Source organism: Acipenser ruthenus, chromosome 12 (genome assembly GCF_902713425.1).
Source record: "Acipenser ruthenus chromosome 12, fAciRut3.2 maternal haplotype, whole genome shotgun sequence".
Classification (NCBI taxonomy): domain Eukaryota; kingdom Metazoa; phylum Chordata; class Actinopteri; order Acipenseriformes; family Acipenseridae; genus Acipenser; species Acipenser ruthenus.
Window position 1 is genome coordinate 38,813,633 of NC_081200.1, and position 24,331 is coordinate 38,837,963.

General features: G+C 41.1%; 1 protein-coding gene across 2 annotated transcripts in view; it reads right to left on the reverse strand.

Moving 5' to 3' along the window:
• LOC117416839 (FAS-associated factor 1-like) overlaps positions 1–24,331 on the reverse strand; it is an 85,070-nt gene that overhangs the window by 22,986 nt on the left and 37,753 nt on the right. For both annotated transcript variants that reach the window (XM_034028259.3, XM_034028260.3), the window contains exons 8-13: positions 22,277–22,363; positions 9,688–9,783; positions 8,653–8,776; positions 8,172–8,235; positions 7,937–8,018; positions 3,969–4,123 (exon numbers count right to left, since the gene is read on the reverse strand). In XM_034028259.3, the coding sequence (XP_033884150.1) occupies positions 3,969–4,123; positions 7,937–8,018; positions 8,172–8,235; positions 8,653–8,776; positions 9,688–9,783; positions 22,277–22,363 (608 nt within the window). The remainder of the gene's footprint in view (positions 1–3,968; positions 4,124–7,936; positions 8,019–8,171; positions 8,236–8,652; positions 8,777–9,687; positions 9,784–22,276; positions 22,364–24,331) is intronic.

Sequence of the window (24,331 nt, forward strand, 5' to 3'; positions counted from 1 at the left end):
TCAAATTGATGAGTAAAAAAAAAAAAAAAAAAGCCAAGGATTTTTTATTCCATTACAAGGCGGAACTTTAAATTAACATTTTGCAAAAAGAAAAAGGGAGCCGACTGCAGCAGCCCTACAGAGCTTGTGGTAAATGTCATAATATTAATGAATTGCAAAGGGCTGAATGCAAATAATAATGATTTTAATAAGAGCCAATTTAATAAGGTCTGTTTAAAAGAAAAAGGGGATGAGATAGGATGAGTATTACAGGTCACCGGAGAGTGTGGAAAAGGCTAGCTTTATCCAACATTAATCATGAAAGTTAAAAAGAGAAGGGAAATCAAGCAGATTGACTGATCATGAAGCTAAATAACTAAGTAATTATTTTATCTTTTTTTTTTTTTTTTGCACAGCTTTCTTTTGCATTGTGTTACTACAGCGATAAGGTTCCAGAGATCTAAGCAATTCAAGCTCTCCGCACAGGTTTGTGGAAGGGTTTTCCTTCCATGGTTGTTTGGATCTCTTCCAGCAGGCAATGAATAAAAGATCTACAGCTTCAAGTGAGATTTAACGCTTCGGTCCTGTATATCTAGTACATGACTGATCACATTGCTGGCACCTGAATATAATAGTAACATAGCTCAACAAGCAATTCTACTGAGCTTGAAATGAATGACCCATGTTAACAAATCAAGGACCACCCCTGACCTTTTCCTGGCATTAGACAGGTCTAAATGGCTGTAGAATCTCCACAGACAGAATGAAGGCTTTCAGGTGTTGCAGAGGGGCGTTTTCGGACATAAGGGTTTTGCGATACACAAATGTCACGATACGATGTGTGTTTACCTCGTTCTTCCATAGTACAGCCTTCTGAGGACAGTACTTTATCAGGAAGCAGACCTGACCTAACTGAACATGCGTTTTAATTACATTCATCAAAGATGCAGTATTACATATAACTAACAGTTAGTGCACTGCTACAATGCACCAGCTAGAAAGCAGGTTTGTTTTCTTTTATACAGACACCATTGTTCATTTTCATGCATAATTATAGATCTGTTGTTTTAGGTTACTATTCAAAAAATAAAGCAATATCAATTGTCCTAACAGGCAGCCCACAGCAGACGGTTTAAAAAAAAAAGGGAGTCTTAAGTGCCTGATTAAAAAACACAGCCCTGAGTTTATTAGCTGATGAAGATCCCGGGTCTTGCCTATTGAGACAATCCCTTTTCTTAATCCTGCCTCTTGTTGTGTGGTGTTAGTGGAGCCCTGACAAGTGCAGCCCTTGAACAATGTGCACTGGTAATTCTAACCAGTCAGCAAGGAGATGTGAACAATGTGCCGGGGGCTCGTTTGAAACCCAACACCAGCACAGCAGCCCTTTCACTCAGGTTCTTGGGAGCTTCTGAGGTTACACAGGAACACATGAATTTGAAAAGAACAGCTTTAGCACAAAAGATTTTTGGTTCAACCTTATTATTATTATTATTATTATTATTATTATTATTATTATTATTATTATTAATAATAATAGTTTAAAATGACAGGGATCCTGTTTTACCATTATTATGCATCAGTGATGCTGTGTATCAAAGAGGTTCTGTGTGGTTTATTCCTGGTGGCACAAGAGATCTATTTAAATCTCACTGGAAGATCTAAACTCTGCCTCCTTTTAAAGGAGTGTGAACCAAGGTTTTAAAATTCATTATCATTATTATCATTACCACCACCATTAGGTACACGTAGCAGTTTTATATTGTTATACTTTAAATACTTGCATATCATAAATAACAAAAAAAATTGAAGAACCGAAGGTATCTCAGTATAGGTGGAGAAATATTTGAATACAAAAGTATAATTTGTACCGTACAGTAAAATACAGTAAAACTGGTACCCAATGACATTACTTATAGAAAGGATTAGAAAGAAGACAAGCGTTGAATTGACAACAGAACTGGCAGAAGGCACAGGTGTCGTTGTCCATCAAATCAACAGTACGAAGGTCACTCTTGAAATCAGGACTTAAAGGATGTGTTGCAATAAGAATACCTCTTAAGAAAGGGGAACAAGTCTAAACGGCTCAAATATGCACAAAAACAGAGAAATTGGACTATGGAACAATGGTCAAAGGTGCTTTGGACTGTTGATGGATTGTCAACGACACCTGTGCCTTCTGCCAGTTCTGTTGTCAATTCAACGCTTGTCTTCTTTCTATTCCTTAAGGATATTATCTTCATGTATTGCTCATCCTTGTTAGACAGCTTTTTGGGTCTTCCAGTCCTGTGTTTGTCAATTACCGATGATTTTTCTCTCTACTTTTTGATTATTCGTCGGATACCACACATTGAAAATCAAGTGATGAGAGCTATTTCACTCAATGTTTTTCTTTCTTTATGCAAGTCAAGGTTGTTATAATAGTAGAAAACACTAGTGGAGGCTTTGAGTAAATTGTTGATGCTCATAATGCATCAGAGTATTAACATGCAACATGTCTAAGACTTTTGCACAGCAGTGTATATATTCTAATTTTAAAATCATACATGATTTCTGGAGACTGCTGGCTCAAGGCTTCCCGTGACCCCACCAGTTATCTGTTAACACAGCGAGAGTGACTTTATGCATCCAATTAACCGATAAGCACTTGTGAAGGAGATCTGCCATTATATTTTCAAAAACAACTTGTGTACTGCTTTTACTGCTTTTGTTGCAACAGTTTCAATTGGGCAGGAAGGTTAAAGGAAAAGCTCCAGATGTTTCCCTTCTCGAATAAAGAAAGTGAAAGGAAAGAATGGGAGAGAGGGGGGCAAGAGAAGGCCAATGTCTTAACTGCGTCTTTCTTAAAGCCCTCTATACGGGGGGGTTGCTTAATGAAGTAGCCTAGTGGAAGAAAGAAATTGCGCCCCAGAGTCTAACCTGCCCGCTGGCACACAATTAAACTCCCATCTGTTTCAGTCACTGGCAAGATCAAAATGCTTTCCGAACAGCGGGGAGAGAAGGCAAGGGGTTCTCACCAGTTAGTCAGTCCGACACTTAAGGCTCACACCTGGGCTGGATTTGGAAGGAGGTGTGGGGGGGGTGGTAGGTGGTAGGCAGGAATGCATTTCCAAAGGGTCAAGCGTTCTGTATGCAGGCGTGCGTCACGGCGATGCCCCAGGGTAAGAGGTCAACAGCTGCGAATGCAGCTAATTACATACGTGAAAAGGGGAGGCTCTTTGATCAATTAGCACTGGCTTTCAGAGTGGTGCTGTTCCTTCAGTGTCACAGGGGCTTTGGTGACATGACCTTACCTGCAAGGCCTGGTGCAAGATGCATGAAGGCAGGGACACCTGTTGCACCTGCAGGAGGTGATTGTGTTCTGAGCGGGAGAGTTTGTGTGCAGGTTTAAATTACAAATGAGGATCCCCAGGGGGTTTTGAATAAACAAGGCTATTTAGGGGGAAAAAAAAACAAAACATTGAGGCCAATTTAAAGTGCAACTGCATGGGAAATTTCAGGCAGAGGGCCACGACCATTTTGCATGTGACCACCATGGCTCTGCTTGGGGTCAGCAAAACCTTATGTCAAGAGTAAGAAACATTGCACAGCCATGCTTGATGGGGATATTTTGTTTACAATTTCTGGGGAGAGATGATTAAAATAATCTTAAAACTGTATATACGAGCCTAAAGAAAATATTCCTATTACTCAAAGTAATGGGAATATTAAACAAAACGAAGGTGAGCTCTGTTTTGTTACACTCCCCCCCCCCCCACACACACACACACATATATTCACTTTAACCTAATTCAGGTATTCAAGGAAAGCTTATCTGCTGAAACAGTTTGCTAAGGATGTTGTTTCCTTAACTTGCAAGGCTTAGTTAAATGACTCAAGTGTCCTGAAGGCACAGCAAAATGTGTAGGTTCTAACAGAAACAGCACCTCTTGGCTGACTGACAGCAGCCCCTGAGAACTGGGGTTGAGATGGCATGGCTCTGTAGGCATTACCTGGCTCTGTTGGCTTCCTTCGTCATGTCCCACGCCCAGGTGATGAAGTTCTGGCTGAGGTAGGAGACGATGGATTCGGCACACAGCATCTGGGAGCAGAAGACGTTGGTGAGGACGCTGTCATCGTGGTGAAGGTAGATGGCGAGGGGCTTTCTCTGCGGGAAGAAAAGTGATCAGAGATGTGAAACAATGAACAGCAGGAACCACAGAAGAGTGGAAACTCACAGTGGCACGTCCGCTACAGGGGTGTGCTGTGCATAATGGTGCCTGCTGGCAAGAATCCTGTGCACTAAAGATCAATGTCTGTGAACACCATATTAAAAGATACTGTATAAGTCATCACAGCCCACATTGCCGATAATGTTAAGGGATGGGCATGCAGAGCTTTCTTCACAATTGGGTGTGAAGTGCTTAAGATCTGAGTAAAGGTGCAAGTAAGTAAAGGTACACGTATAAGGGGCTGGGGCAATTTACAGAACTACAGACCAACCTCACAGAGGGCAAAGTATGGAAAGCTTTAGCAGCCCTCAATATACTATTTCATTTATCCTGTGCAACCATAAATCAGGGCTGAATGGAAACGAATGAAGCAATGCACCAGAAAATCAAGAGAGCTTTGCTTCGGATTGATTCAATGTGACAGGTACCATGGGAACATGCAGGTTCAATGTGACAGGTACCATAGGAACTCGCAGGGTCCATGTGACAGGTACCATAGGAACACGCAGGGTCCATGTGACAGGTACCATAGGAACATGTAGGGTCAATGTGACAGGTTCCATAGGAACATGCAGGTTCAATGTGACAGGTACCATAGGAACATGTAGGGTCAATGTGACAGGTTCCATAGGAACATGCAGGTTCAAGTTTTGCCACTGTTTTGATTATATTAGCAAGACCTTAAATTGCGCAAAATATCAGCTTTGCTAATGCTTCAGTTGGTAAATTATTTTTAACCAAAATACACATAAGATTATGAAATATGTAAGATAGGAACAAACCACTGTAATACTTTCTGTTCATGTATCTATTTTAAATTACTAGCCTCTACCAGCAGGAGTCCATTAACACTGTTGATTGTGTCACCTAATGGTGATTTAGTTCAATTGCACACACTGTACAAATGGTTCCTGCAACTCAATTTTTGAGTTTCTCAAGCCAGGGGTCAATGATGTTTTGATTGTATCTGCAGAGTCAGGTACAGTCAGTGGTGGAACATTTCAACTACCCCAGTACCTGCCCCCCCACAGCAGAGGGCACTGCAGCCATTTAGAGCACCACATGAATGGGCATTTATGGAGTTGAACAAATCACTCTGTTTATTTTACATTAAAACACAAAATAACCCATCTCATAAGCACCAGAGTCCGCCAAATATTCATTTCCCCCTATTCTGCTTTTCCAAGAGGAAGGTTCGGCAATATCCAGGTTATTCCGATCTGGAGAAGATAAAAAAAGCCTCCAGCATTGTACAGCGTCTCTAGGAGAGGAGGAGGGCACGGCTGTGTTTGCTCAGTGATTAGAGCTTTAGAATAAGCCTCCAGCTCCTAGTGAGAAAGAGCTTGGAGCTCATTCACTGGGCCAATTCAAGACCTTGAAAAGATTAAACACTCACGCTGGGAAGACAAGCAAATGCAGCTTTTGGAAGGAGGATGAAAAAATTCTTTAAGAAAAAAACAAAAAAAAAACACAACACACAGATGACTTCATTATTTCGCACTCCCCGCGTGGAAACTTTAAGAAAGTGTTTAGTTAGTAGAAAAGCCACTTTGACCGGCGCTCCGTTCCCAAACCCTTTAATCTGCCCTTTGTGGGAAGCCCGCTTTCCGATAAAGTAGACAGGGTTCCTTTTTTCTCTATTTTTTTTAAATGTCTTTTTAATTTACATTTGGGGTTGGGGGAGGACTGGCAACAGAGTTTTCGGTTTGTTTGTTTTATTTCTAAAAAGATTTAGTATTTATCAGACATTTTTTCCCCCTTTGGCTTTATTCCTGTTCCTTTTGTTGGCCCTCCAGAAGCCCCCCCGTTTAGTAGCAACCCCTGCTGGGAGAGGTGCGCTTGGAGCAGGTCCAGGTTTTCCCAGAGTACTACAGACATCCACTCCTCGGATCACAAAAACTCTTCACTACTGAACTAGAACTAATGGCAGTGTAGGAAAAGCAAGGAGCAATAATCAGCCCAGTTGACTCAGTCTTGCACATCCCCCCTCAAATATGAACAAGTACATTTAGCATTGCAAATTATTTTCAATCGCTTCCTAACCAGGTGTAATTAACCCTTCGCCAGCAACAATAACTGGGTTCACACTGAAGGCAGAAGGTGGTTTAAATATACCCCACATATATAAATGGGGTTTACTTATAATTTAAAACAAAACAAAAGCGGTTTCAAATGCCACAAACTGCATAAACTACATAAATAATAACTATAATGTACATAGAAGTCAATAAAGTAATTGTTTTAACACTATAAACAAGCACAGCACTAAAAAAGCATGCATTGAATAGGGAACAATAGATTAAAGGAACGGGACCTTGTTTGACACATTTCCGCACTACTGGTCTGCTTTATTGATCAGTCAATAATTTCAGTAGAAGGAAATGTAGAAGGATGATTGTAAAAATGCCTATTTTGATGACATGAGGGGGATGACTTAGGCAAATAACGTTAGGGTATTTTGTTATTATTTTTACCATATTGGTTATTGTAAAAAAACGTGTTTAACATTGGTATGAGGGTGTATGGCAAGAGAGCCTTTGAACCGAGATAGACTGTAAGATTCCCTTACAGCGGTGATAATCGCAGGGCAGAAAGCATTCGAGAGCGGGGTTAGGACAGCAGTGTCTTAAACAGACTGCAAATGAGAGCGCTTCATTGGAAAAAAAAAAAATAAGCAATCCCCGGCCTCTAATGAATTTTGATGGCGTCTTTATCTGAAACGTGAAGATCTGCAGAGAGAGAGAGCAGGGTTAGCCTGATTAATCAAAACGTTAGAGACTTCAAACGCAGCAGGCAAGGATGGGGGGCCTGGCTCAGAGCTTCACTGATCCCCTTGGCTCATCAGCCCTGAGCGTTTTCATTAAGAGGGATTGAGAGCCTCTTCACCAGAAACACTTCATCAAATGTAGTGTTTTACTTAGCGATTAGCCGGATAGCCATTGATATGGCCTGAGCAAAAAATCCCTTCGAAATCTGTCCACTCCAATAAACACTTAATGAGCATGGGAGTTCACAGAGGGCCGTGCAGGAGGGTTAGGCCGATCTTGTGTGCCTTTTTTATTTACTGTTATACTCAATCTCCACTTCACAGGAATGAGCTGTGGCTTTTCAAGCCCCATTCCTGAACTCATTTTCTTTAAAAGAAAGGTCAGCTGCCTATCACTTTCCTTTGCTGCTGTTTTTTTTTTTTTACATTCCTTTTCCAGTTTTATAGGGTGCAAAGCCCTTCGCTAGAGTCTCTTATCCAGTCTCCAACGTCTCCAGGATGCTCTGCAGTTACCAGTTGCTCCATACAACAAAGTTACAAATTACAGCCAAATAAAACAGCATTATTGATCATTTATATCTAGGGGTGTAACCATTCCTAGTGTATCAATGAATCGCCATACTTTCTTTACATGATATATCGTATCGGAATAGAGGCACGTATCATTTGTACAACAGAGCTCATTGTACTGTAGTTCACCAAGAGGTTCCTGAATGAAGAATGTGTGTTTTACAGTTGGTATGAATACATACTCCTTACCTCATTAAATGTATGCCTTTTATAACAAATGATCATTTGATCTTATTATGCATCATACAAGTAGCTCAACAGGACAATCACATGCATCGTGATGCACATCGTGACATTAGTGTCTCGTTACAGCCCTACTTACACCCACAGTGTATACCAGCAGGAACAATAAGCGAGATACTTCGTATACACCCACAGTGTATTCAGCAGGAACGATAAGTGAGATACTTACATCCCGGGCTTTCCCATAGAAGGTCTCCTGAAACGCTGCCTCGAGCGAGCCGATGAAGAACACAGGGTGGCACTCTCCATATCTTCAAGACAGACACACACACACACACACACAGAACAGCTCATGTTAAAAAAGCCTCTTTAACTGGTTTGTTTTATATGACATATTTCTATTTCATATGAAACAAACCACTCCCCCTCAAAATATAACTGAACACTGACTGTGGTTGTCTCACCTTGATGAGAATTCGGCAGTAAAGTGCAGTAAGGCATCTCCCTCATTCTCAGCGTTTTCTGGCACTAAGGAAGCAAGAAAGAAAGGAGGGCAGCGCTTATAAATACTGTGACATGAAGGTGCATGAGAACCAGGCAAAAACAGCTTTATCATTATTGTCATCAACATAATCCGGGCAATAAAACACCCACATTCTAAAATAGCACTTAATGTGCAGTCCCTGCCATTTAATGTGTTGTTACGCCATTACCAAGTGAAGTTAACCGAGAAAGTACACTACATGAAAGCAGCTGCAGTTTTCAGAGAATTCTAGCACCCTGCAGGTGATCACAAAACTAACAAGCACCTCTGAAGTGCTGCGGCAACTGTTGCAAAGTTGAGATCAACAAACTCGTTTCCACTGACTTTGGAGCTGAACCAAGGACTGTAAAAATAAAATATAACAAACAAAAAACTGGGTTTAAAGACGTGGTGAAACGTACTCATTGGAGACTTCCGGGAGGCTGAGGTCCCCATTCCAAATATCTCTCCTTCGTCTACCCCAAACTCGGAGGCATCCTCAAAGTCATCCCCTTCACTGTCGCTCACCATGTGGACATCCGTACACTATAGAGGGGTTTAAAACACTGGATCAGAATTATTGGATCAGGAAAGCAAAGGGCTCTTCAAAAACATGCATGCTCAAAACAGGTCCCCTCCCCTAATACACAGCGTGGGTAAAGGCATGCGCCATAGAGCAAGGTAACTAAGGTAGGTAGAACGGCATAGTATGGGGAACAGAATGGTATGGTTGGCACATTGGATACCTCATAGTATTGTCATCACAGCACATAAAAACCACGTCAACCATTTCGCTCTTCATCCCCACGTTCCACTGTTGCTACATGTCAAGTTTCAATGCTCTACGGCAAATAACTCATCCCGAGATATTCAGCTGCACGTAGGGCTAGGCTGGAGCCCCAGCACAGGAACTGAAGAGGGACAGGACACTACAGGAGAGTCATTTACTCCCAAATGGTCAGAAGGGAAAATAGCACCAAATAAAGATCCCAAACCAAAAATAAACCATTTAATTTTGTGGCTTGTAAATAAAGTATAATCTTTCTAATCCAAACCCTGGTGATCTCAATTGACCTATAACCTGACCCCTTGCTTCATAATGGAATACATGCTGACAGCAGCTGTAGTAGAAACCGAAGTTCCGTTTTAGAATTCTATGACAAGTATATTAAACAGTTAAAATCAGTCTCTGTATTTTTAATTACAATGTTGAAGTATTTAGTGATTCTCCTAAAACACTTCCAGGTCTGTTTGCAGAAATCAAAGCATTATTAGGACCATTATCCATTTGGTGTGGAATGGCGCTTTGAGATATCGAGCCCTAAGCACTCATCCTCAAAGTCCGTGCTGTGGCAGGATAAGCAGGCTTGATCGGAGTGATCACTGGGTCTCAAGTCTGTGTTACCCCCTCATCGAGTAGCTCTGCACAGGGTGAGAGTCAGCGAGGTGTCACTAACCTCCTCAGTCTGCTCTTGGGTATGGGCAGGGGACGTTCTCCGGCAGACGGTGAGACGATGACAGGGGAAGCTTATCCCAGCCACAGCTAGCGTCATCTAAAAAAGGGAACAAAACACAGCATTCTCTCATTTTACCTAAACATGTATTATGAAGAACTCACACATTCATTTTATTCCACAACCCCAATATGTGACATGTACAGTACAGTTCATGGGGTCTAGTCTACTTTGAAATGGAGGGGGGACTAAATGCCACCATCAATTATATATTGAAAAAAACATCCTGAGATTCATCCTAAACCAAGGTTAAATAAGTATCACCTCTAATACCTTCAGGGGAGATGAAGGGGTGGGAATCTGCAATTAATCTTGTGCTCCAGAATGGCTGACAGCAGCACCACTTTATGCCTCATCAGCGACTTGTGCAGGCATGGTTATAGAAGCCCCTGCCAACCAAGCGCCTAGCCTTTATCCAAGTCTGCCAGAACTGCTGTCTTGCCCATTGTGACTAAAACTGACAGGAGGACTAGAGATCTGTTTCTCCTACAAATTATTGTACCAATGGAACTGCTTCACTTCCAAGCACTCTCATTTTCCCTAACATTGCTACCGTCTAGCTAAACGATTAAAAAAAGAAAACACTTTGATTCGAACATGCATTACAGGCCAAGGTGCACAGGTATAAAAAACAACAACACAAAACTACAAAAAAAAAAACTAAAACACAAAACTACAAAAACTAAAAAAAAACTAACACACAAAACTACAAAAAAAAACAACTAAAAAACAACAAAACAAAACTACAAAAAAATAAAATAAAAAACAACAAAACAAAACTAAAAAAAAAAAAAAACTAAAAAACAGCAAAACAAAACTACAAAAAATTTTTTAAAAAAAACACACAAAACTACAGACTAAAAAACTCCTACTTGCCAGATCTTGTTTTCTTTTGTTATTTATTATTATTATTATTTTTTACACTTTGTTGGAAAAGCACACTTTACCAGCCTCCAGCATTACACCAGGTACCTCTAGGGGGTACTTGAATCTCCATCTACTGTACACCTGGTTCATTTGTGTTTGCCTTGCTAATTAGCAAGCAAGCAGCCTGTGGAAATATCACCCTGCTAGAGTACTGGGGGACTCATTAACATTAGCCACCCTAATCATCTGCAGTGCGGTCGCTAGCAAACACACACACAGCCTTCTCAGTGAAGAGCAGAGCTGCACCCTGACTCTGCACTCAACCACAAACTGTTCAAGACTTGTGTCTTGGTTCTGAGGTGAGGCTGAGGTACAGGGTGCTAATTAAGTCAAATTACAGGCAAATACACACAATAACCTTACAGTTTCTGAACCCAGATATGTGAATACACCCTGACCATTGCCAATCATCTTCTTTTTTCTTTCTTTCCTTCTTTCCTTCTCCTTCTTAACAACCATATTGAGTCTTCAGCAGAGTATTTTTGAAACAGTTCTGTTTTGCTTTTATTACAGTATGGGGAGTTATATACAAATAAACACTTGGGCAGCTAAAAGTTATTTTATGTTTTTTCCAAAACTGCCTTTTTTGCAATAAATAGGAAGCATGTCCAGTATGCATTTGTATTGTTTTTATCATCCTCCATAACCATTAAGAAACTACGTTCGATGCCATTTAATTTATTACCAGCATAACCACCACCACAAATAAACTACAACTAGAACAGCAGGTTCCAATGTACTATTAAAAAAAATCATTCCTTGTAAAATGCAAGTCTCCGGATAACAGACACCACCGTGCCATGAGATTGCTCAGGGCTGGCTTTCTCACATGAAGTGCAAACAGTCCGGGTGACACAGTCAGAGCTCCATTGAAAGTCATGCCCCTCCTGAGTTCCCATGAAGCACACACAGGGTCCCAGGGGCCGCTATGATGCCCTCTCACCACAGTGACAATGTGCTCCGGGATCGGATCCACTGGGACTGCGTGACCTTTGAGCATTGTGAACTCTGACCCTGAGAGCGGGTAACTGGGATCAGGTCCTCGCTAGTCATACTGCGCCAGGTCTTATAGAGCAGAGGTTCTCAACCATTTTTTGGGTCATGCCCCACAGCAATTCAGTGGACAGCCAATCGGAGGTCAAGATTTTCACATATTGCACATTTTAAAAATAGCAATATATTCCAGCAACAACACCCACAAACCCCCTCATCCCCAGGCTGTTAAGAATGACGCATTTGGACATCTCTATGGTAAGTTTGCCTCGATTATGTGTTGTCTAAATTTAGAACAGTCTTTTGCCATCAGCGAATGACTGACTGTTAACAATGTACTGTATCTGTCTGGAATGCTAATAAAACCCTGCCAAAATGACAATGACTGGTTAAAACAGTTTAAGTCAGGAATGCTGAAACAGTCGCAAAGCTAGAAGCAACTATTTTAAAACGTTATTGTTGTTGGGTACCATGACACTGTCTGAAGGATGCCACAAGCACACAGGCTATTGTTATTCTAAATTACAGTACTGCATTACTTTAATTCAGGGTTGCCAACAATATTCTAGTAGGCTACTAAACCTTGCAGACATTTGGAATCTTGGCTGGCAAATCCAAAAGAAAAACGGCCTTAATACAAACCACTGACAAGTGTCAGAAAACACTAATTAGTGTACTGCCTCCCAGTGGAGTCGGGAGAGAGAACAATGCTCTGTGTCTGTGTCCCACTACAGCAGCTCACCTCAGAGATACAGTACAAGCTGACAAAGTTTGAGAAAGGAAGGGAAAAAAAATGCATAGCATGTTGCCATTTAATTACAGTTATGGCATTCCCAGCCCCACATGAGAAGATAGTGTTTCAAGGTCTAATTATAAACACATACACTCCACAGATCTAAAGCTCTGATTGTATTGGAAGATAGCTTAACGTTGCAGCATACATCAATGCCGATCACTTAACCAAATTGTTTTGGATTCTTCAATACCGACGCTAGTTTGCAGACTGATTAAAAACAGTATCACAATAGAAACTATTCTAGAAGCAGGCACGGTTCTGTATTGCTTTTCTCACAGAATGCTGCCTTCTTTATCTTCTGCTTTTAAACTGTAAAAACAAGAACAAACAAAGAGCATGCCCTATGTCAATGGCACTCAAAGCTTCACTCTCAGGACCAGAGACACCATCTGACATAATCAGGTTACTGCAACAGTAAAGCCACCACAATCTGATTTAGTTCCATTTGTTAAATCTGTATTTTATTGTCACTATGTGTTACATTTTGGAAAAGTAGTTAAATATCAAGAGGGTGGGGGGGAACACATCATGCCCTCGACCGATGAGAAACACACACAAAAATAAAAGAAAATATAGCATGCTTTATTACGATGAGCTCACCAACACATTTTCCAGCAAATCTGGAAAATGCTTTAGGATGTCACCTTTTACATAGTCCTGAATCTGGAATTCTACTCTACCTATATAAAAACAGTGAATCAGTCCATTAGTTAGCAGAAACACATTGACCTGCGATTACATCACATGGCTTCTAAAAACAGCAATCTGTGAAGACAGTTGCTGGCTGTTGCACTCAACGGTCATCCTCTCTCAGGAGCGGCATGTTTTGTTACTGCAGTTTCAAAGGTGCCAAGGGATGAGCAATTGTGATGTTCAGAGCGGGTTAGGCTAGCAGCAATGACCTTTATTTCTTCAGTATAACGTGCACTCTTCTGCAATTTTTTGAAAAGCGTGTGCTGTAGGCGCAGTATGCTTGGTTATAATATTTTATATAGTACAGTGTTTTTGCGTGGGTGTTCTACAAAAGGTGTGCGTCCTACAAGGGATTTAACCCCAGGCTGCTTGGTCTTGTGTGATGCAGAAATACTAAAAGAAACTTCACAAATTCAAATGACAAGCTAGTCTTATTGAGAAGTAAGCAGGATACACATTTTATTTAGATTTCTGAAAAAAATGTTCCTCACAAAATGTAGTATAGTTTTAAAAAGATTGGTCAAATTGTGTAATACAGTATGTGATAAATAAAATATGCTGGCGAATAACTCAGGTTTAGCATTTCCTTTCACTTTGTAATTTCTATACTGAAAATAAAGCCAACAAAAGGTTAACTATCTCGACCAGCCATGGCTTCTATCAACAGCAAGCCTGTCAACAGTTAGTAAGCTGCTGCAAAAACAGACTATTATTCCAATGCAGACGTGACTCAGACTGGCTTCCTCAAGTCAACTCATTGCAGTCTGACCATCTGAAGACAGAGGACAAGCTAAACAAGCTAACTCTTCCAGAAAGTAACAAGTTAGAGAGGATTAATCAAAAGCTATCAACATTTAGTCTTTTCATTCTTAATTATCAAGTAAAAGTATCTGTGCATCCTGCACTTAATGCTCATTGCAGCTCAGCTCTCCAGCACCTTTAAAACATCCCATTCCTAGCTCATTTAAAACAAGGAGTAATATCACAGTTTAAAGAAGTACTTTGTTTGATGTCACATTTTACAAGGGTGTCACAGCAATACAATGTTAAAACTAATCAGTTCTGGCAAAGAAGAACTTTTTAACCTTTGTTTTCAAACTAAATGTCAAAATGAAATAAAAATGTTTGTACCAGCGTTAAAGTCACGTACGATTGCGTGTGCATGACGTATGTTTTGGGTATGTCTATCAAAGATACAGTACGATACCTACCTGCCTAACAGCTTCCTCAAAAAGGCAGAATACCTCATCAAGAGGAATCAGTCCCCTAAGACCCTCATAAGTATACATACGTTTGGCAATATTGCTGTGAAGCCACAGCTTACCATATCAAAGAGTTCAGCTAAGATTGTGGCTAGCCTCTCTCTTCCCCAAGTCTCTTGCTGGCAGGTGGGCTCCCTCGAGCAGCTCCCCTCCTCAATCTCATTCAGAAATGGGGGATGTTAACCTCTGTCACCCGCGGTTCAGCTCTTTTTTTTGGATTCTTTTAATTAACACTTGCATTTGAGAAAAGGCTGCAGTGATGCAGAAAGGCTTTCTCTTTTTTCTTTTTTTGTTGTAAATGCCAGCGTTTGGTTTGTGGCTGCGAGGGTGAGATCATTCTTGCTGACAGCTGTATTGAAGGCTCTCAGTGCCCTGTTTCTCTCCCTGGCGCAGGGTGCAGAGGGTGGAAGGGTCTATGGGAAGCCACACTTTGTGCCCTGTTTCTCTCCCTGGCGCTGGGTGCAGAGGGTGGAAGGGTCTATGGGAAGCCACACTTCGCACCCTGTTCACTCTATTCAGGTTATCCAGGCTGGTTTTGACATGTCACTCCCGATTAGCCTTCCGCCTCATCGCTGCCTCTCACAGTTACCTTCAGGACTGGGGTTTGTGTGCAGTTCCTCGCACCTGTGTGTTTGTGAGTGTCTGTGTGTTTTCATGTGTGACTGTAACTCTTCCAGCACTATCCCTACTATAACTAATAAAATTAGTTTCTGCATCTTATATGGAATTAAGTCATGCAAAAGTCATTGTGGCCGTCTTCAGTTATGTGATTTTTACAGACTAGAAATATACTTCTGCACTTTTGCAATATCATTTTCTAGTTTCTTTGATAACTTGATGTTTAATAAAAAACGATAGAAATTATGTTTTATATATATATATATATATATATATATATATATATATATATATATATATATATATATATATATATATATATATATTTATTTTTTTAAAATCATATCTCAGAGCTGCAACACTTTTGGCCAGAGCTGTAGTATATCCCACATCTAAGCAGATTACAACAAACCAAGGGTGGCAGCACTGCTTTAGGGAAAGTGATGAACTTTACCGCAGAGCCTTTTCATAGTTCACCATACGGAATTGGGCCCGACAGACCTCAAGAAAGCCACCCTATACCCATCTGGCTAGTTAAGATCTCCCCCTCTGGGGGGGGGGGGGGGGGGTAACATCTAGCTGGACACCGATAGCCCCACCCTTCTGCTTCCCCTCATTGTATTCACAGGTAAACTGAGAGTGTGGTTCCCACTGCTGTTTCTCTGAGCCAGAGCCAAGGCGTGGGAAAGGGAGTGGCCTGCCTGTCAACCTGCCCCTCACCTCCACACTAAGCTGCCCCAACTCAAAAGAGGGGGGAGATCTCAGCCGGGTGGTGTGGGGGGGGGGGGGGGGGGCTGTATCCAGGAACCTGACTCTCACTAAATCCATGACAGCACCAGTCTCCAGACTACTAAGTAAGATTCTCATCAAAGTATCAAGAAAATACTCAGTGAAGCAAACCATGCGTGATGGAAAAAAAACAAAACAAACAAAAAAAAAGGTGTAGTATATATATGGTTTTAAAAATGCGCATATCATACTTTAAAAGCCTAGCAAGACAATGGGGGCCGTTTTAATGATCTAAACAGTGGCAGCTCTTGTTTTTCTGGTTAATTTGTTGACCCACTTGTTAATAACATTACAATATATAAATTAAAACTACAGTGAAATGAGGTCTGTGGGGAAAAAAAAAAAAATCTGATTAGGGAGACGGTATTTAGATCCGGCACTTTAGTTTCCCTCTGCAGTGAAAACCCATTTGTGGTCCCAAGGCCTGAAGTGAATATAAGAATGTAGGCAGCCATAGAAACCAAGGAGAAGTTTTGCAGACCTGAAGAAGAGAGGGTGGGTTCAGTGAGGGGGGGTTGAATAAGTCTTCAACTCTTGCTTATCAACTGGCCAAAGCTGTTTGTGTTTAGAGTGGTAGGAAATCTAAAAAGGACACTTCTCAGCCTCCCCACTTAATGTCACCTGAAAAAAGCAATCACAAAAGGGCTCTGTCTAGGCTTATCTCTGAGCCCTGTCACTACGGCAACCAATAGGGGAATAAGCATGTGTGGGCCCACGAATTTAGGAATCTATAAAAGCCAGGGCTAAAAAGGCATGTGCAGCCCCTCATAGATTGACTGCATTAATACATTAGCAAATACGCTGAAACACTGGATAAATGTCAGCAATTATGGAAAAGGCATCTAATAACGATGTTCCATGTCTGTCAATCCCCGACGGGGACTGATATGCAACTGCCACTCAAACTGCCTGGCCCCCGCGATTCCGCTCGCTCTGCCGGAGAGCCAAGGACTGCCGGCATTCAGATGCGCACTTTAAAAAAAAAAAAAAAAAGTAATAAACAGTAATGCAGTTCAATCATCGCTGATCACAACTGTCAACAATCCTGTGCAGAGGGGGGCTGAAACATCTTCATACTGCCTTGACAACTAAGCTCTGCCATCAAACTGTGCCCTTACCCACACATACCATCTCCATTATAACTGGTTTATTAGCTTTTTTTAGTGCAAGGAAGAAAACAAACCAAAGCAGTCAGACAACCACAGATTCTCTGCTAGTTACAAAGTTTAAAAAACAGAGCCAACAGGGAAAGGCAATATTCGAGAGATGAGAGCGCGGCGGTGATAAATTGTAATTAGAAGAGCCGCAGCAGTATTTCAGTGTCTGTCCTCGTTAGTGAGGGAATATCAGTCTCCCAGCAGGCCTGCAAGCCTCGCGCTTCTCAGAGCTGAACTGTCACAGCACGAACGCACATCCCCCCTGCTGCAGCACATCTCCACTCCATCCTCCCCGAGCGAATACAAAAAAAAAATACTGTAAAAATGATCAGCCAAGGCCATTAGAAATTTTTCGTTAACACTGGCACGAACTGCAGAGATTTCTCACTTGTTATCTACAGGGATTATTTACCGACTAAATTTGCTGGGAGCTTCAGGAAGGACATCACCTTCCGGCTTACAGCAACAAGAAATCTGTCAAATTTTTAAAATACCTGGGGAATATTCACAGAGATTTGAGAATAAAGGGACTCTCCCCAACAGCATGTCCTTGGTACCAGGTGAAAATATATCATGCACACCTTTCTAGCTGAGACAGCTTGCTTTCTAAAAGAACGTGTTTGGATTATTGTACACAGTGATTGACACTTTCAGATGTGATCGCTGTAGCCATCATCTTCCCCCATCAGTCAGAGGTTGATTTCCCATTTGCAGTTCCATTCCTGGATATAGAAACCCAACACAGTTATGTACCCACTATCATGTCCTTTTAACATGAGACCTTTTGCTACCTACTGGGGTTAAATCATCTACTTTGAAATCTTCCAAAACATTTAGAACTGGGCTTAATCTATAATGATATATAAATGAACTTAAATGAAATCAACAGAAAGTATTTAAAGATTTTAGGAAAGAAGGCAAATGCTGCTAAAAAAAAAAAAAAAAAACTAGCCTGTGAAACACATATGAAAAATGAATAGATAACAGAAAAGTGCTATATGTTTCTACACAACAAAACAAGAGATCATACCAGATTCAGTACACGTTTATATCAATCTGTCAGTCTATGTATGTTTTAGTGAATTCAAACACGTAATGGCATTTGAAATAGTTGTGTGTTGTAAGGAGGCAAGCCAGAGAAGAGCCACGATGTAGAGGATGAATAACACAGACAACATAATCATCCACTCTGACTTCCAGAAAATGTCATTTTAAGAGTCGAGCTGGCTGCTCTGTTCATTGGTGTAAGCCTCTGGTGACAAGGCGAGGTTAATGAGATATGGACTGAAATCTCTCTCTCTCTCTCTCTCTCTCTCTCAAAGACGTGCTCAGTTATACAGCCGGGAGTGGCTGAAACACAAGATTCACAAGGTGAAGCAGGGGGATCATTCACCTTTGAAGGCCTTGGTTTGACCGCATGCACTGTATCATGCACATGAAAAACTGTGAGATACTGTGACATAGGGACATACTGTTTCAGATGCTCTTGGTAACGAGATATAAAATGTAATATGGTCAACCTCAGAGTCAAACTGCAGAAATCTGAATGTTAAAAAAAAAACACACATTCTGACTCCAAATCATCTGTTCCAACTACTGAGCCATTGGTTTCCACCTTGGAAGACATGAACTCTGAGCAGCATGATAAACTTATGTATCTGTTTCCAAAGACACTGTCCCAAAGCTCAGCTGGGCTGTAACGCTTTTTGATGGAATTTGGCCAAGGAAACTGGGTCGAGACCACTGCCTCATGACATCCACCAGGTCGACCGGGCCTCTGTTTCACAGCTTATTCACGTTTCATCGATTTGGTTAGTGGAAAGAGGGGCACCACTGTGCCACCCCGTCTGGGCAGATAGCAACATATTGCTACAGAAAAGCAGCAGGGAAAGTATTAACAAATGTTGAAGAACAATAGAGCTTCTAATAATGATCATTAAAACATGAACAGATTAAAATAATGCCAATATGATCAGCTCATGAACTTAGTCCAAAATGTCTAAGGCATATATCATTTTGAAAGGGCATTCAAGGTCATCAAGTGTAATGTAATGTGTGGAGTAGTGGTTAGGGCTCTGGACTCTTGACCGGAGGGTCGTGGGTTCAATCCCTGGTAGGGGACACTGCTGCTGTACCCTTGAGCAAGGTACTTTACCTAGATTGCTCCAGTAAAAACCCAACTGTATAAATGGGTAATTGTATGTAAAAATAATGTGATATCTTGTAACCATTGTAAGTCGCCCTGGATAAGGGCGTCTGCTAAGAAATAAATAATAATAATAATCATCTTGGGCCACTGTGAAGTTTTTGTGATAGACAGAGCAGTCCCTCTTCAGAAGGGTTTTATTTAGGAGTGATATGAGGTCTAGTCTTGCCAAAGTGAGTAGAGTTACCCTTCTCCAAAACCAAGTTGTTAAAGTCATTAAATGTGTGAATTTTTCATTTTTTTTATTCTTCTAGGCACAACTTTGGCACTGGGACTTCACTTCCACACAGCTGAAAGGGCACTTTGGTACTAAGCTACAGTTCTGTAATTAGGTGGTTGACAAAATATTTGAAACTGGGTGTATGGCTACGATGCCCTGTTTCAAAGGTGGTTTAGCAATCAACACTCTCTCAGATGAGGTGCCTGACAGAAGTGTTCCTGGAATCCAGAATTTAAAAGAGCACCAAATAGTGTGGCATAGAAATTTCTTTGCAGGTTTGGATGCAGACGCACCTACCAACAGAGCACCTACTACGCCCCTCTGTAAGACTGGGCACATCTTGACTGTAAATGACTTGCAGGGATGGAAATAACTCCCATTGCATAGCAGTTTGATCCATTTCTGGTTTTACAATGCGTTTAAGAAGACACACCTGAGCTTGTTACCTATACACACTATGGCTAATCAACCTCATAGTAAAACTGGGAATGGGTGAAACTGCTATGCATTAGGAGTCTTATTCCCATCCCTGACTTGAAAAAGGGATATGTAGCTTTTGCATACATTAGACTGAGTATATGCTGGATTGCAGCACGCATACCCAAGGATTGGATAACATGCATGATTCAGGCATTTACAAAAGGGTAAGTATTTCTATCCCAGTCAAACGTGACAGAAAGAGGACTATTGTTAAGGCCTGCCTAGATATACCGAAATGTCCAGATTGTTGTGAGCAACACTATTACATGAAAAATGTATTTTAAAAAGTGCTTGTTTTCCTGGGAAAGCGCTGTGGCTGCCCTGCTCCAGATGTTTGCACAGCTGCCAGCTGCCTCCCCCTCCTGGAATCGGTGCGTCTCATGCCTGGCTTCCTCTCACTATCTGATTCGCCTGCAGTGAGAGCGTGCAGAGTGCACTGTTACCACAACCAGTGCAGCACAACATTGAAAACTGTTTCTAATGAACTGTTGCAAACACCGCCGAGTTCAATACGTCGGGCAGTCTGTCTCACTCCGTGCTGTTGAGATATCAATTTTCATGTGTGACAGGCAGGAAGCCTGAAAATGCCCCACTATCAAGTACAACAGTAGATTTTTAAATAATATACTGGCGTGTCTTTCATAGTTTAGCCTTCCAATTGTAAAAGTTATGTTTCAGAGGGGTCTCTAGGCCATTCACTTTCCAAATCTTGTGATAAAACGATACAGTCCGGTTTGGATAAACAAACATCATGAAGGAGTCCATGGACAGAAAAGCAAAAGCAGCCTGTCGCTGAGCACAATGATTGATTTGGTTGATTTTCTTATTAAAAAACAGGACCTAATACAAGGAAGGACTAAAGCATTTTTCATCTAAAAGCTATAAATAGAGGGGCATCAAGTGTACTTGGACAGAACTTCCTCGGTTTTTATCCATTTGGAAAACTTCTCTCCCTACAATTCTCCATAATTTCAGATCTATAGAAATTATGCTGTTCCTACAAAAAGCAGACAATGCAGGTCAAAACAGCAATTAAAAGTAGATTCACTTTTACGAACCCAACATCCCAAAGCATGGGCACGTTCACGGACGCCCTGCACCAAACTGGGGTTTGAATGAAACCCTGGCAATATGAAGTCTGTATCGTGAAGGGTTTGAGATAAAGCAATGAGTTTGAAACAATAATGTCAGCAAAACGGTTTAATATTGATGAAGTCAGTATTTTAAATGGTCTCTGTGAAATGAACTGATGAAAGAGCAACTGCAGCTGATTTTCTTACACATATAAGTACTCCCTACCTCTTTTTCAGAGATCCTTAATAATTAAAAGGAGAAAGCGACTGAGCCACAGACCTGATAATTGAGTTAACGGAATTAGCTTGGCATTTCCATTAACGTGTGCAAGAGGTTTTTTTTTTTTAGCTCTTTTTATAGTTTGGAGTCATTGGCCCTAATTATCAGTTAATCTGCTAGACTCAGATTATCGTTGTTAAAACACAAAGCAAGTGCTGTAAGTGTTTGTGATCTCTCTCTCTTTAGCAATGGATGACTAACTATCAAGCACAGATGTATAGGGAGTAACACTTAAAACCTGTTCTGAGGGCACTGCAGCACTCACTTTCTGTGATTTTTTAAATGAAAATAAACGTATGCTCCGTTGAGATACCCAAGGCAAGCCATGGCGTGTTTTCATTGGTATCATGTCTGTGTGGCTATCTGGTTCCAAACTTTAGCCAATAATTTCCACATTTGTCCCTGTGACAGAGATCAAATGATTCTTGGTGTTAGATCTCCTTCCCGACCTGAGAGGCAGCTGCATGAAGGGAACAGAATACCCTGCACTAAATGGCACGACAGTTTATTCCCAGGGTTAGGTGGAAGTCAGCCATCTAGAAAGGGGGCATTTTTATTTTTATTTTTTTACATTTTAACCACTTTAAACTTTTAAATTGCATTCCCTGCCTCAAGATGGCTTCCCATGCACACGCATGGACCTCTCAGAACTACGTTTCCCATCATCCTCCTGCTCACATATGTAACTGAGATGGATTTACCAGTGAGCATGAAGATGATGGGAAATGTAGTTCTGAGAGGTCCATGCGAGTACATGGGAAGCTATTGTGAGTCAGGGAATGCAATTTAAAAGTTTAAAAAAAGTGGTCAAAATGTAAAAAATAAAATAAAATAAAATAAAACAAAACGATACACACACACACACACACCTTACGTAAACAGTTGTAGCAACACATGGGAACATGTAACACAATAAAATAAAAAGGTCCTTATGTGCCCTTTAACAGTGGTTATGTGGCACCACTCTTTCTCCTGGAAAGAACTTGTTATAGAGTTAGCAAATTAATAAGAAACTCAAGCACTTATGTTTCAACTTACCGAGTCGTCTCTGGCAGTGGCAGGCCAGCCTTCCCATTGCTGATGTCGGACAGGGATGTTCGTGAGATCGTATATGTTTCTTTTTACCTACAACCGGAAAACAACAGACGCAGAGTCAGTGCACAATAATCAACTGCAATTCTACTGCCATAAAGTAGATCCTTTTAGAAAACGTAACCTTTAAGCACGCAACCGTGCTGAATTTAGAAATGCTAAAAGAAACTAGAATTCAATGACATTAAAAAAGACACTGAAAAACACTTCCAGTTGAAATGTTTGTCACTGATTTTTAGTCTCTTTTACTATTTCTAATTTCAATCAATCTCTCACTTCTATTCCTTTTTGACTCTCTATTGCTGCTGGATCTCTCCCACTCTCCAGCAGAGTCACATCACAGTAAAAAGCAGAAATGTAAGTGGTACCTGGGCACCTAAAACTTGCTGCAATTGAAAAATACACCTAAAGAGACACATGACAAGACATTTGCTTCAATCATGTGTAGGGACCAAATTAAGTTGCAGGTAACCACTTCATATCATTTATAAAATTATATAGAACAAATCCATTTTAGCTTTCACTATGATGAAAACCTTACGTCTCTCAATTTTAATTTGGGATATACAGATTGTTGAACAAAGTTAAGAAAAATAAACTGCCGTCTGCTTCCTGGTACCACCTCCAGTGCTGTAGGTCAAATGGTCGGATTACAGAAAGAACACTGGAAAAGAGGGACCGGTGTTCATGATGATAGCACTAATAAGAAACTGAGAAGATTTAAAACAGAACTGTACGCAAGGGAATGATAAAGATCATGAAAATACATGTTAAATACGTTTCTAGATCGTTCATCAGGCCAGCAGGAACAGGCTAAAGGGCACCTACCATCTCCGGTAATAAACAGGCTGCCATGTCCTTCAGGGAGCTGGGGAGACGGAAGCTCTAACCCTGTCAGCAACTTGTTCACATGAGAGTCTACTGTGTGACTTTCTTGATGTCGTCTGTATTTAACCATGTGCTTGTGCCACAGAATTGTGAATGGTTTTCAGAGTTGTGGACTATAAATGTCTATTGGGGTTGACAGATTTGTGACCCAAGCCAGGTTTAAAATATAAATGAAAGTACTGAGAGAACAGTTTGCCCGCTGTGCCACCTAGACACCAATACATCAGCAAATCTAACCAGTTTGACCACTGATTATGTATTAAATATCGCTCATGCACCCAAGCATTGTTGAAAACAAAATGTCTCTAAAATGGTCAGATAAAAATATAAAGCAGATTCCGTAAATAGGCGAAGGGCCAGAAATAACATCCTAAACAAAAAAAGTCTTGAACCGAAGTGGAGAAGGGCCCTATATTTGCATTCCGAGGATGCCAAGCTAATTCCCTAACACAACAACCCCTGCGCTCTGAAATGAACAGTGTTCTCTTCCTTCTTTCACTGTGGTGGATCCGCACTTAACATTCAGCGGTTTTAAACTGTAGTGGCCCGACTCCGCCCGTTGTGTTGGTTTAAAACGCAACGCCAGACTGATGTAGAGGCCAGCACTGATCAAAGCGGCAGGCGTCTGGACCTCTGGGCCTGTATTCTAGCGCATTACCCCTGCAGAATGCACTACGATGGGAGATTTGCCACAGAATAAACTTGCTATTGTGTTCAGATCTCAGTCCGACCCCTGCCGCTTTCTACATATTAGGTAATGTGCACTGAACCAAAGTGACTGTGTGCAAGATAAGGACAGTAAAGGGCTGCTATTCTTTTGCTTTATTTGGTACACCACCACTGGTGTACCAGATAGGCATCAATTATGAAGGATACAGACGCTCTCCAATTGGTACCGCCAACTGTAGGGACCCCAAATAGCCAAATGTAAGTTTGACATCCTCGGGTTGAGACACTGTCACTTGTGCTAAGTTTCATCACAAAAGGATAAGTGGTTCTCTATACATATCTAGTAGTCTAAAACATTAAACAAATATATATTGGAAATCAATATACAGCAATTGTGTTTATGTGTGTGGTAAAGAAAGGAATCCCAGCCATGATCTTACACAG